This window comes from Sceloporus occidentalis, unplaced genomic scaffold, assembly GCF_023333645.1.
Source record: "Sceloporus occidentalis isolate IW3139 unplaced genomic scaffold, rSceOcc1.0.p SCAF_1, whole genome shotgun sequence".
Taxonomy (NCBI): domain Eukaryota; kingdom Metazoa; phylum Chordata; class Lepidosauria; order Squamata; family Phrynosomatidae; genus Sceloporus; species Sceloporus occidentalis.
Window position 1 is genome coordinate 149,846,676 of NW_028316981.1, and position 14,476 is coordinate 149,861,151.

General features: G+C 40.2%; 1 protein-coding gene across 17 annotated transcripts in view; it reads left to right on the forward strand.

Moving 5' to 3' along the window:
• The window catches only part of BPTF (bromodomain PHD finger transcription factor), a 114,351-nt gene that overhangs the window by 33,884 nt on the left and 65,991 nt on the right, over nt 1–14,476 (forward strand). For 16 of the 17 annotated variants that reach the window (XM_089540963.1, XM_089476724.1, XM_089476706.1 and 13 more), the window contains exons 6-10: nt 907–1,080; nt 2,953–3,113; nt 5,021–5,376; nt 5,814–5,945; nt 6,890–7,019. In XM_089540963.1, coding sequence (XP_089397089.1) covers nt 907–1,080; nt 2,953–3,113; nt 5,021–5,376; nt 5,814–5,945; nt 6,890–7,019 — 953 coding nt within the window. The remainder of the gene's footprint in view (nt 1–906; nt 1,081–2,952; nt 3,114–5,020; nt 5,377–5,813; nt 5,946–6,889; nt 7,020–14,476) is intronic. The other variant, XM_089476734.1, reaches the window with a different exon arrangement.

Sequence of the window (14,476 nt, forward strand, 5' to 3'; positions counted from 1 at the left end):
GTATAGAGCAATAGTAAGTTTTTTGTAGATATGATTTCACAGTTTACACTTCCTGCAGAGTAGTCCAACAAATGGGATGTCTTGGAGTGTGTGTGATGAAAAATCTCTCATCTATATGCTCCCCCAAGAAAACAAATTATATATGCCTCCCTGTATATAGAAACAAACACCTGTCTGGTAATAGTTTTAATTTGACCCACCCCTCCTGTGCTAAAATTATTATTATTATTATTATTATTATTATTATTATTATTATTATTAAAGAGGGGAAGGAATCTCCCACGTTGAACCTAATTTAGACTATAAGCATTCCCAGTTGACCTGAAAGGATCCTGGGGATACACGTCTTGCTTTGTGAAGCCCCACCCTCTTTGGATTCTCCTTGGAAGGAGAGGAAACCCCCTTGCCATCGTCAGTTAGAGATTAGAGATAACTGGGATTCCCCTGCTGTAAGAGTGATGGAGAACTAGCACCTTTGACCTGGTTCTCCAGTCACTGTGCTAAAGTCATTGTGCGGAGACTCCTTTATGTTGCTGAGCATACTGAAATGCAATTCTCCTGCCCACAGTGGTATGTTCAGGAAGGGAAGCATCATGACATTTGGTGGGTAATTAAATCCATAATCACACTTGCTGAAATGCATGGAGAAAATCCTTAACTGTTAGAACTAAACTTGAAATGGAGCAGTTCTCCTTAAGAGGAGGCATGTGTGTTTGTAAAATTAAATATATAGTACCCCTATTTATTAACTCCTTCAGTTTTCTTTTCATTGATCAACTTGTGCATTACTAAATGTTTCTTTTCACATTGTTGACATTTCAGTGCCTTCTAACTTCAGGATTTTCATCTTGCATTTTTAAATATTGTTAAGATAGTACTAAGTATCTAAATAGTTGTCTTTTGTAGATGAAAGAACTAATCCAGTTCCTAGTCTGAGTATTGGTTCATCTGCTGAAACACTCTTGTCTGAACCAGAAAACAGCAGTAGCAATGAACTAAATTCTATGCAGAATGAATCTGTGAAAACATCTGATGAAGTGGAAAATGTTGAAGGAGGATCACAGAGCTCAGATGAGCTAGGTAAGAATAAAGCAGTGTGTCATTAGGATATGATTGCTGTTGCCTTATTTTTAAATTGCATATTTTCCATGTTTTTAAACAGCAGTTTCAGTACTAAACCAGTGTCTCTTACCAATAATTGACTGGATGAGAGCAAGCAAACTGAGGCTTAATCCATACAAGACATCTCAACTGACAGTGTCACGTCCTCTGAGGGAGAGAAAAAGAGGCAAGCATAGCTTGTTCATACCTAGGCCCAGAAGCAGATTAAAGACACACATCCCCTCCATCCCGGCTGCCAATATATGCTGGACTTAATCACCTCCCTCTCTGCCATTCCCTTTTACTTGAGCCTTATTTTGATTGTAAGAGTGAGGCAAGGAACTGTCAAATTAACAATAGGTAAGCCTTTCTGAAAGCCTTTGTGGCTTAAGCGAAGGGTATAAATGCTCTAAATAAATAAATACAAGACAGAGGTGCCCTGGGCAGAGGAAGGCAGGTCAAGAAATAGGGATTCAATCTTGGCTGGATGGGGTTACACTTCCCCTGAAATCTCTGGTACATAGCTTGGGTGTACTCTTGGTCTTATTCCTGAACCTAGAGGCTCAGCAGAAGTTTATTTGCACAGCTAAAGCCAGTCCACCAGCAGCACCCGTTCCTTGAGATATCAAATTTGGCTATGGTAACACAACCCTCGATTACATCCCTTTTGGTTTATTGTAATACTATTTACATGGGGCTTCCTTTGAAAATAGTTTGGAAACTTGTCCAAAATGTGGCTAGACCAGGGTGGGTTTTAGAGAGCATATAACCCCATTGTAGAAATGGTTTCAGTGTTTACCAATCTATTTCTGGGCCCAATTTATCAAAGTGTTCATTACAATCTATAAAACTATATACAGTTTAACTCTAGACTCTCTGAAAGCCTGTATCTCTTCATACATCCTTTTAATTGGATTGATGGTTTAATGTTGCTTTAACTTTTGTATCATATATTGGTTTAGCTACTGTATACATGTATACATGTCTAAAAATTTTAATCAAAAAATTGACCCAAAAACCTAGGTTGACTTATCCACAGGTCAGTATAAGTAATTTACCTTAATCCTCATCAAAAAAGAAATCATTCCCTTTCTCTGAGTAGAGTGCCAAAAGGCAAGAGCTTTGTCCATCCCAAAAGCAGCTAAAAGAAGCAATAACTCCTATTCTCCACCTTTCTGACCTTCCTAAAGGGTCTGGTTGGGGAAATGGTTTAGCTGACTGCTCTTTGGTGCATCCCCTCAAAGGAGTGCTAAGAAAAATTGGGCTTTGAAGGATTTGTAGAAGACATTTGTGTATGTTATGTCAGCTTTCCTGGGTTAAAATCAGGCAAAGTTAACATGAAAGTAAAGGCTATAATCACTGCTATCATAGTTGCCACTTTCTTTGTTTTGCCTTTTCATTCTTTTTGACATGTGCTTTTTCTTGCCTGTGTCTGGTTGTCTTTCCCACAAATCACACAGCCACCATTTACTGTAGTTCCCTTCTTATCCAGCCAGCCTTTAAGGGTGAGCACAAACAGTTAGGCCTGTTGGAATTTTCTAAGTTCTTTGGCATCTTTCCCTTTGCTTCATCCTTTAGCTCTTTTGTTACATGCCCCTAGGTATTACCCTCAATTTATCCATGGATCATATCAGATTTCATAAATCTGGTTCCAAAACCTGCCCTCAACTTATACACAACATCAGCATAGTTGAGTATGTACAGTATTTTGTTTTAACTTGCTGTACATTGAGAGCTGCTTTTGAGTTGCATTTTGGAAGAAAGACAGGGTATAAATCTAATTAATTAAATAGATCTGTGCTAATTTGCCTTTCTATATATCCACTCTTTTAAATATTTGTTTTGCAACAGGAGAAAGAAGCGAATCTCCAAGCACTGGAAGAAGTACCCCAGGTTCAACACGAATGGTCACCAGGTTACGAAATCCAGACAGCAAACTAAGCCAGCTAAAATGTCAGCAGGTTGCTGCTGCAGCACATGAAGCAAATAAGCAATTTAAAGAAGGCAAAGAGGTTTGTGCTACTTTTGAAAATTAGTAATTAAGGTAATTCTGGTGTACGTATGCCAAATTAAAGTAATTTTTATTATGAAACAAAGGCTTGAATGTTATTTTTACTCCAAATATAGAAGAGACCAATCAAATGAGTTAGATTTACCTAAATGTCGATGCACGATTAAACAATTAATATGGTGGGTCTACACTAGTGTCATGCCTCCAGAGCATCTTTGAAGCTCTTGAGATATATATTTAGTTAAGATTATAATAGGTTTTCTATGTATTAGTTTAGGAGGGGAAATAAAGAGCTACAGCTTTAAGAAAGGCAAGGATTGTGGGAAATCCCAGGGTCTCATACTGTCTCCCTCTAGTTATTTTCAGTGTGTAGTAAGATTTCAGCCAAGTCAGACCTGGAGAGAGTATTTTCCTTTGACAAAAAGATAAGTCCACCAAGGAAGAAAGATAGTCCTCAAAGAAAGATAGAATACATCAAGAAGAGAGCAAGGTATTTAGAAAGGACTATAGTAGGAAAAAGAAGAAATCAGTTTTGTGTTATTTGTGTTTAAAACCAGTAAAGCTTTTGAAACTTTAGAAATTTGTGGACAAGTCTTTTGTTCTGGCTGTGTTCCCGAGAGCCAGAGGCCTTACTACACCCAAAGTCCATAGCATCGCTCTTGGGACAAAACAACTAGTTAACATTAATCAATTCAAGTCAAAGACCTAACAATGTAATCCTATTATATTTATTCAGGAGTATTTTGTTTTCAATTCGGTAAACACCTCTTTGTTGAGTGCACGTCTTCAAATTGCTTGTTGACATATGGTGACCCATTAATTTCACAGCATTTTCTTAGGCAAGGAATATTCAAAGGTGATTCCTCTGAAATCTGTGAGCAGCTTTGGGTCCTTTTCTGGGAGAAAGGCAGGAGAGAAATTAAATGAATAAACAAACGTAGCTGATAGCAGTGGTGTCACTATGGGGTGCACACGGCATTGACTGACACCCCAGGGGGGGTGTCACTTGTTGGGGTAATACAGTGGTACCCCGGGATACGAATGCGCCGCCTTACGAAATTTCCGGGTTACGAAAAAAATCCATTCAATTAAATAGTTCCGGGTTACGAAGGTTATTCCGGGTTACGAAGAAAATTTTTGGTGCTTTTCGGCGCGATTTCGCACGAAATCGCGGCTTTCGCTATTAGCGCCTATGGGCTTTTCGGCTAGCGAAAGTTTCCGGGTTACGAAAGCGGCGGCGGAACGAATTAATTTCGTAACCCGGGGTACCACTGTACACCCAGAGGGACTGGCCTGGTTACTGGGCAAGCAAAAAAGGGTACTTTCCCACTTGCTCAGCAGCTGCACTGGACCCCAGATGGGCCCTGCAGAGGCATACTGCCCCCACCCCTGGCAGCAGTGGCTTCTGGGGGCTGGTGGTGCCTTTGGAGTCCTGCACAGCAGCCACCACACGGGATTCTGAAGGCCTTGGGGGTGGGGACTCTGGCTGGGCAGGGGGGCAAGGCAGTCCTCAACAGGTGACACTGACCCTAGTGATGCCACTGGCTGTCAGCACTTGTATTCCTTGGTGGCCTCCCATCTAAGTATTAACTAGGGCTCACCCTGCTTAGCTTCCAAGGTCAGACAGTATCTGGCGACTTTCCAATATTTAGACCTCAGCAGACAATTACTTCCAGACAAATGTGTATGACTAATGTGAAGGCTAACATTCATGATGGGTTATGTTCTTATTGTTTGAGACTATTTCATAAATATGGTTTAATACCTGTATTTTCTAGATTTCTGTGTTATGGGTCCTAAAAAATAGCAGGGTTTCAGGCAGCCAGATAAAAGATGAAATCTACATCTAAAGAAGATCTGTATTTTTTTTTAAATGTGTGTTCCTTTTTTAAAAAAAACTTCATAAAGGTCCTCGTGGTTAATTCCCAAGGGGAAGTTTCCCGACTGAACACCAAGAAAGAAATAGTGATGAAAGGAAACATCAACAATTATTTCAAGCTCGGTCAGGAAGGAAAGTATCGTGTCTACCATAATCAGTATGCTACCAATTCTTTTGCCTTGAACAAACATCAGCACCGGGAAGACCATGACAAGAGACGACACCTTTCTCATAAGTTTTGTTTGAGTCCTGCTGGAGAGTTCAAATGGAATGGCTCTGTTCATGGGTCGAAGGTTCTTACAATATCCACTTTGAGGCTAACAATCATTCAGCTGGAGAGCAACATCCCGTCTTCATTCCTTCACCCCAATTGGGCTTCACACAGGTGAAGATGTTTGCACTTTACATAACATAGTTATATGGTGCCATCAATGGTGCTTTGAAGGAGCTTACATTCAAATACGAAGAAGATAGGAAAGACAAATGTAGGCAGAGATAAGAAGTTCTTAGTTGTTTAGTTGTTTTTATTTGTTTAGTTGTTTCACATGTTTTGCAGTATGTTTGTTGTAGGCTGAGTAGCACTAAACATGGGAAAAAGGGTTTTGTGCCTTAGGCTTCACAGAAAGGGTGGGTTTGGAGAAGGGCGATTTAAATGAAGAGAATTGGTATTTTTATTTAACTTGGTTAGGTTTTTGGCATAGTCACTTTAAAACTGCCAAGGTAATTTTTTATCATTAGCAGTTCAGTATGTTTTGCAGTTGCTAGACAGACTTTCTTTGCATACAGTGAACTTAAAACTTCTCATACTTTTGTCAAATGTAGATCTAACTGGATCAAAGCTGTCCAAATGTGTAGCAAACCCAGAGAATTTGCCTTGGCTTTGGCAATATTAGAGTGTGCAATCAAACCAGTTGTCATGTTGCCAATCTGGAGGGAATCCTTGGGACATACCAGGTAAAATGTCTGAATGTATCTGAAACATAATTTGGTACTCAACTACTGTATATACTCGACTATAAGTTGAGAAATTTTTGCCCTAAAATGGCATCCAAAATCGTGGGTCGACTTATCTACGGGGCAATGCGGTACTTTAACCAAGCCTCTCCCCAGCCAGGTTACCTCTGCAAGAGATAGCCCATCTGGGGAGACGCTGGTAAGGGTGCCCGATTGCCCTGCAGCCCCCGCTAGCCTCTACTCCCTCCGATGGGAAAAGCCCAACGAGGGAGATGATCGCGCGCCCTTCAGCCTCTCCTCCACCAGGCTTTCCCCAGAGAAGGGGCCTGGCTGAGGAGACGCTGGGGAGGGTGATTGCCTTCCCCAAAAGCCTCTCTTCGGCGAGGCCCCTTCCCTTGGGAAGGAGCCCGGCTGAGGGGAGGCTGGGGAGGGCGATCACCTTCCCCAAAACCCCTCTTCGGCGAGGCCCTTTGCTCAGCAAAGGGGCCTGGCTGAGGAGACGCCAAGGAGGGCGTGCGATCGCCCAAAAGCCTCTCCCTTGCTGGGCTTCTTTTGCGAGGAAAGCCCAGTCAGGGAGATGCTGAGGCAAGCACACTCTTGACCTATCCACGGGTCATATGAAAATCCATATTTTTGGCCCCAAAAGTTGACCTTGACTTATACATGAGGTCGACTTGTACATGAGTATACACGGTACATGTCAGTAGTCAGGAGTTTAGCAATGACTGTTATAAAAATTCATATGATACATGTTTACACATTATTGGTACTATTTTTGTTTGCAGTTGTGACTTGTTCATGAAGGTTAAACCCCTACTAATTTCTTCCAAACAAAGTATATTGAAAATTTCTAGTAGAGCCATGTGCTTTAAATGTTCTTGTTTATCTGAAGAATGGCTGACTAGAAGAATTAATTTCTGCTATTGTGTGTGTTGTGTGATTAGGTTACGCAGAATGACAGCTATTGAAAGAGAAGAAAAGGAGAAGGTGAAAAAAAAAGAGAGAAAACAAGAGGAGGAAGAAACCATGCAACAAGCAACATGGGTGAAATACACATTTCCTATAAAACACCAGGTACTGTTTTCACATAGAAATCTTTTTAAAAGAAAAGAAAATTGCCAAGTTATTAATGCTCTTTGGTTGAGTTTAAAGGGCTCCGTGTCTTTTTAATATTTTGATTAAAATTTATGCTAGTGGCATAGACGAAGAGAGAGTTGTCGTGTCTTGAGTCTTGATTTCTGCCATAACTGAATACAATCAATCAATTTTTTTATTAATGCTTAAGCCAAAGGCCACTCACATGATCATAACTGAATGCCATTCTGTGGTAAACTAATTTTGCTCAGCTGACGGAAAATGGATTTGCACCAAATGGATTTAATATTGAAAAGGACAGAATGTTTTTATCAACCCCAGTTTCTCTATCAGGAAAATTCTGGGCAGATGGAGATCCCACAATCCCCTACCTCGGTAAAAATAATTTCTTCTTCCTAGCCCACTCCTTGTCCAAAAATTGCCACCAAACCAATAGCGTTCACTCATTGCTATCATTAGAAATCTGAGGAGGTTCTCTGGATGAAATTTGAGTATACTGTTTGCAGAGATGAAGTTCTGGGAATCCAGCTAGGTTCAATAAATGTACATGCTAAAAGAATTTCCTTTCTCCTGTGTGCGTTGGTAGCAAGAGCTATATGGTTATTTTAATTGGTAGCTGGGAGGAGCAATATGCAGGTGTTCTGGAATTTTGGAAAGGATAATATAACCCATGAAAATACTAAAAACAAAAGGATAATTAAAACATATACTTCTGTTTGTAGCATGTAAGCATGAGTGGAAATGGTGGAATAAATCCATTATCTTTCTCCTAGCTCTTGACATGTCTTAAGATAGAAAAGGGCAGGCACAGACCCAGGTATCCCAATTGTCCTTGGAGCAAGCTGTTTACTATCCAAAATTGAGTTTGTCCTTGTGTTTCTCTGTTCTTACCAGATCTTTTACTTATAGTCAGATTACTAATTTTCCAGATTTTTTTTTATAAAGGACTCTGGAGTCCTTTTCAGCCTAGGTGGATATATCACTGAAACACCTTTTCTGCATAGATATTGGCTAGCAGTAGATAATACTGTGTTCTATAAGAGTTTTTTTCTGGTGTTTTGCCAGCAGCTGTGGCTGGCATCTTCAGAGAAATTTTTCTGAAGATACCAGCCACAGCTGATGACGAAATGTCAGGAAAAAGCTGTTCTAGAACACAGCCTCAGAGCCCGAAAAACCCACAAAAAATTATGGATGCTGGCCATGAAAGACTTCAGTTTCACAGTAGATAAAGCAGTTGCATATGAACAGGTGTTTGTCTTGCCCTGAGCTGATTTCAGAGTGTTGTGGCCAAACCTGAAACAGTAAGCAGAGCACAAATTGGAACTTTTCCAAAGATTTTGCAAAGAGTATACTAGTCAAATCCACAAAATGATGACAGAATACAGAAAGGAATAACAGCATCCATGCTTCAGAAGACACTTGGCTCCTCAAATGATGAATGCTCCCCAGTAAATCATTTCATATAGGCATCACTCAGTTAAAAAAGCTTCTGGCAACCTTCTATGCACCCCAGGCCAACCTTTTTTTCCTTGTCCTCTATTTTGCTGTATTTTTCAGTAGCAATGGGAGAAGTGAAGGCGGGCTGGAGAAACACAGACTTTCAGTGTCAGGCTACAGTAGCCTGCCTGCAGTGAACAATGCAGTGAAATGAAAGCTTGAGCTAGGAAAGAATGGGATTCAACTCTAACCCATCCAGCTGTGCCTTGTATGCCTGTGCTAGGTAAACAGCAACTGAGCATGAGTGAATAGCAAAGCAGACAGAAAAGAAGAAAGCAGATAAACCTGCATCACCAGCTATCCTAAAGCATCCTAGGCCGTAAAACCCACAAAAAACTATCCTAAAGCAAGTTAACCACAGATCTAGAAGTTTGGCCCTGGGTGCATTTTGGAAGAAACTTTCAGTTGGTTTCTAGAAAATTGAAAATATTTTTGTATACTTATGCAAAGCATGCCAGACCTGGTTGTTTCATTTCACACATGCCTAGTGTTATGGATAAAAAGTTTGCTGAAATATGTTTCTGAAAAATTGTTTCTACGGCTGGTATAAAATGTTCTGTTAAAGAAGTTATGTCCAAAAAATATCTACTTTGTTATCTGAATTTAGAGACATGGGCCTGAAACACATGGGCCAAATAAAGCAGCTTCTGACCGCATGGTGCTTACATGAACCATGCCCCCAAATCAGCCAGAAGTCATGCCAAGCCAGAAAAAGCCGGTCCTTTCAGGAGTGAATTAAATCCACTCCTGCCGGTGGCCCACTTGGGACTGTGGCAGTGGCCTGCTTCAGGAGCAAGCTGTGAGGTCACTGCAGTCCCAGACTAATTGTGGCTGGAGTGGCCAATGGCCTCTCCTTCATGGCCATTTGCTTCAAGCCATAGTCAAGTTAGTCTGGAATATCAGTATGCAAAGCAATCTTGTAGCACCTTTGAGACTAACTGAGCAAAAGATACTGTAGTATAAGCCTTAGTAGACTTGGTTTACTTCCTCATATGCAAGGAGTGAACTGGTAAGAACCTTTATAATAAGACTGTATGGATAGTCATAGAAATGCAAAACTTGTGGGTATGGTGGTGAGATTTCAAGTTCAGGGACAAAGGCAGGAGGAAAGATGTTGCCTAAAGCCAGGGCTAGGTTGATGTCCATATGAATGATGGAGGAAGCTTTGGAATGTGGTGTGTGCTGGCTGGAAACCAGAAAGGAGATATGATAAACTGGCCAAGAGTATCATCACGAAGATGGAGGGTTAACCAGTGTTATAATAACCATTGTTGATGTTCTATCCACTGTTTAAACATCTAAGGCAGTGATGTCCAAACTCTGGCCCTCCAGGTGTTATGGACTTCAGCTCCCAGAATCCCAGATCATTGGCCAAGATGTCTGAGGCTTCTGGGAACTGAAGTCCAAAACACCTGGAGGGCCAGAGTTTGGACATCACTGATCTAAGGTATACCTGTAATAATGTCTCCCTGAAAAATTCTGCAAGCTTTCTACTAATTACTTCTGTATTGATATGTGAATTTTTCGAGACAGCTTTTGGGAACTTTTAATACTTCTGACTGGAAAGAAATACTATACTTTGCAATAAACACAGCTTGTTGCCCAGATTAAAGTAACACTACCTTTTTGTTTTCCTATTTCCTCAACTTTGGCACATAATAGAAGAAAAATAAGTAAATATAGTTTTCCCATATCATGTACTTGGAGATAGTTTTCTTAAATGCTCCACCAATAAAACCATAAGCTTCACTTGTGAAATTAGACACTAATGTAAGATGAGATAATCACTGGTAAACAAACAGATTTATAAGGATATGCTTTAAAATCTCTGATTCTATGATTATTCATCTTCCTTATCAAGATAAATGAAATCAATGCTGAAACAAACACAGTCTGTCAGTTCAACCAAAACAGTAGAAATTGTTTTTGGGAACAATTCAAAGATTATAAATAAATTTGAATTTTAAAGAATCTCTTTATAAATCTGTTTGCTTACCAGTGATTATCTCATCTTATATTAACTGAGTAAGATATATCATGCTATAATGCCTTGCTGGAGATATAAAAACCCAAAAGGTAATAATCTTTTTATTAGGGGGAGGAATGTACAAAATTTTAAAACTTACAAACAGTACCTTTTATTGATAATGCCTAAACATGGTGTTTAAGCCTTCTTCCAGATATGATGTTTTAGTACTTATTTTCTACCTAAAAGTTTTCAGTCTAAACATTTCCCCTTAATCCCAAAGAGTCTTGTAGGTCAAGCTATGTCTTTCAGTCTTGAAGTTATCAAAGAAATAAAATAATTCTACTTGCCTGCAATTTTATTTTTAATCTACCTCCAGTGGCTTGAAATTCCAAAAGTTGTGGCATCCTGTACATAATAAGCCACCTGTCGATCTAATAGCTAACTTAAATAATGATGAACTGCACATAGCTATACTGTGGAGCAGCCTGATGGGTGTATGTTACACCGCTATTAAGGAGCTTCACTGCCTGCCAGTATGCTGCCAAACCAGATTTATGGTCTTTGTATGTAAACAACTTAGCTTATCCATGTTGGCTTCCCCTCCCACTGAAATATGCTGATGATGCCCTAAAGGTGGTACCATAACTCTCAGTTAACCCATCTGGCAGCCACTCAGAAGCATGCCTTCCTGCTGATAGTACCCACTATTTGAACAGGTCTTCTTCAAATTTAGGGCAAGCACAATCGCTTTATTGTTTTATTGTAGGTGTTTCCTAACCATTGTCCCCCCCCTCCACCAAGCAGAAAGGGTGTTGAATTCATTTCAGTGATGGCGAACCTATGGCATGCGTGCCAGAGGCAGCACTCAGAGCTCTCTGTTGGCACACATGCTGTCGCTCTAGCACAGGGTTTGCCAGAGTTTCTTACTAGAAAGCCAGAGGGATATGGCACTTTGCAATAAATAAGTGGGATCTGGGTTGCAGTTTGGGCACTCGGTCTGTAAAAGTTTCACCATCACTGCATTATATGGTTTAATCTTTTTCATTTTCAAGTTCCCTCTTGTCTCATTGTTCTTGATCTTTGTATCATTTTGAATTTTGGTATTTTATCCTGTACAACAAATTAAGCATTTCTTAATATGAACTGATAAAGCAATTGCCCCCAACAAGCTGGGTACTGATTTTAGTGACCTTGGAATGATGACAGGTTGAATCAACCCTAGAGCCCCTAGCTGGTATTGAATTCACAACCTTGTGACTGTGAGTGAGTGGCTGAAGTACAGGCATTTAACCACTGCGCCACCAGGGCTCTTATAAAGTCATCTGATGTGCAGTCTTCCTCTCTTTCTGCTGTCTTCTACCTTTCCTGATTTTTGACTATCCATGGTAACCTCAGCACTTTTCTCCAGCACCACATCTCAAATGAGCTGATTTTCTTCCTGCCTGCTTTCTTCTAGTTCTGACATCCATACATGGTGATGGGGAATACTATGGCTTAGACAATTCTGACTTTAGTGCTCAGTTGTTTATCTTTAGGATCTTTTCTAGTTGTTTCATAGCTGACCTTCCCAGTCCTAGTTTTCTGATTCCTTGATTGCAGTCTCTCTACTGACCAGTATTTGATCCAAGGTATGGGAATCTTTGACTATTTCAATTTCCTCATTATCTAGGTTGAATTTACTTGTTCAGCATGCCTTTGCACTTTTTTCTTTTCTTTAATTTCTCTGATATTTTCTGCTAATAATATGGTGTCATTTGCATATCTTAGATTGTTGATGTTCTTTCCTCCTATCTTCATTTCTCCTCCTTCTGAGTCTAGGCCTGTTCTTCATGTGATATTTTATGCATACAAATTGAACAAATAGGGTGACTGAATGCAGCCTTGCCTGGCCCATTTGCCAGTTGGAAACCATTCTGTTTCTCCATGTTCTGTTCTAACAGTAGCCTCTTGTCCTAAGTACAGATTCCTTATCAGGACTATCCAATATAGTGACATTCCCATGTCTTTTGAGACCAATCCATAGCTTTCCATGATAAATATGGTCAAAGGCTGATGTTGTTGCTCTAGTCCCACATTTTGTTTCATTTTGGGTTGCCTCATCATAGGGTTTTCTTGGTTAGAAGGTCTCACATGAAGGTTCACCTTTGCCTCCTTTCATGCACTACTAACATTTGTTAGCTATGGTGCCACTGCTGTCGTCTCTATAAGATCAGATCAGTGTCACCCATCACTGCTGCTGATGCCCAGAAGTTGTTTGTCCCTGTTACTTGCTACTGTTGCATATTAGGCTAGGTCGTCCAGTTTCTCCCCCTTTCTGTTCCCCCTCAAGCTCATTCCATTCCTCTGTGTTCAACCCTCCTCAAGCTGCCCCTCTCAGATCATCCTCTTCTTCCTTTTCATTTCAAATCTTCACCCTCCCAATAGCCCCTCTCAAGCTATTCAAGTCCCCTCTTAGTCATCCTTCCTTAAGGCATTTCAGATCTACCCTTCTCATGTTCACTCTTTAAGTGCATCCTGTGGGGGTGCACTTGGCTATTTTGGGGCAAAATACTTATTTCTAGCTATGGTGGGAAATTGAGTTAGAATGAAGAATTACCGTTGTCTCAGAAACTTGTGTTTGATACATGTCACTTATTCAATGAAAGTATTAAATCTTTTTGTGTTTCAATTCTTAAGCTGGCCTTATGCACATCTGTCTTGCACACTGTCCAAATATATTTATAGCTGGAGTTTTGGTTCATGTTACGACTTTAATAGAGAAGGCAATGGCTCAGACCCAGACATCATTCCAGAGTCCAGATGATGATTTGAGTTGATCATCATTTAAGGCCTTAATGTTGTTTGAGCTTTCAAATATACAATGGAAAAGCTATTGTTTAGATCAGTTTTCCTCAACCCATGTCCTCCAGATATGATACAGAATGACTACAAATCCCACAATCTCTCACCAGCCTTGCTGGTTGAAGATTATAATGACTGTGGTTCAACACATAAGGATGATACTAGTTAAGACACTTAGTACTAGTGGTTATTCCCACCTGAACCAGGGCATCATTAATTTAGTTTCATCTCGATTATACAGTAGCCCTGGGTGATGAGCAATGTTGTTAACTAGGTAAGTTAATTTAGGTGTGCCATCAAATGCTTCCCATTGCTTGATATGATATCTGAATTGAGCCAATGGGTTCACTACTCTTTTATTAATTACTTGATTTCTAGATTTTCTAATTTACCAGTCAGATTTTCTGTGCTGAAGAAATCAGAAAGGAACTTGCTTCTGTACACTTGCAAATGTAGATTCAGTGTGGTTGTAGTGGTTAGGTTAAAGTTCTCGCTGGATCATGAATCTGACCAGGCAAACTTGGACCAGTGGCTCTCTCAGCCTGATGTACCTCACAGAACTGTGATAAAGATGAAGGAGGGGGGAGGCATGTTTATTGTTCATGTTCATTCCATTCATTGAAAGAAAGATAATTTAATAATAATTTGTTTTATTTATATACCGCTATTCCAAAGATCATAGCGGTGAACAGCAAGTAAGCTAATTAGCAAGTAAGCTAATTTGCCCCCAACAGTCTGGGTACTCATTTTAGCGACCTCGGAAGGATGCAAGCCTGAGTCGAGCTTGGGCCCTTTTGCTGGTCTTGAACTCGCAACCTTGTGGGTTTGAGTGAATGGCTGCAGTGCAGGCATTTTAACCACTGCGCCACCAGGGCTCCATAGTGTGTGTATATAAAATAAATAGTTAAAGAGTCACCTGTGAGTGATGGAATTCAAGGAACATGTTCAAAACATCTTGGAGATTTCAAAGAGTGTGGAAATAATCTTAGTAACATATCAGTCCTGTTCTTACTGGTTTTTCTCCTTCATTTCCTCTGTTTAGAGTTGTTCTCGTTTTGAGTACATAGCTGAGTTTGGCAGTAGCAGTTATTCCAGTGGTCATTCCTTATTCCAGTGGTCATGCCTGTTT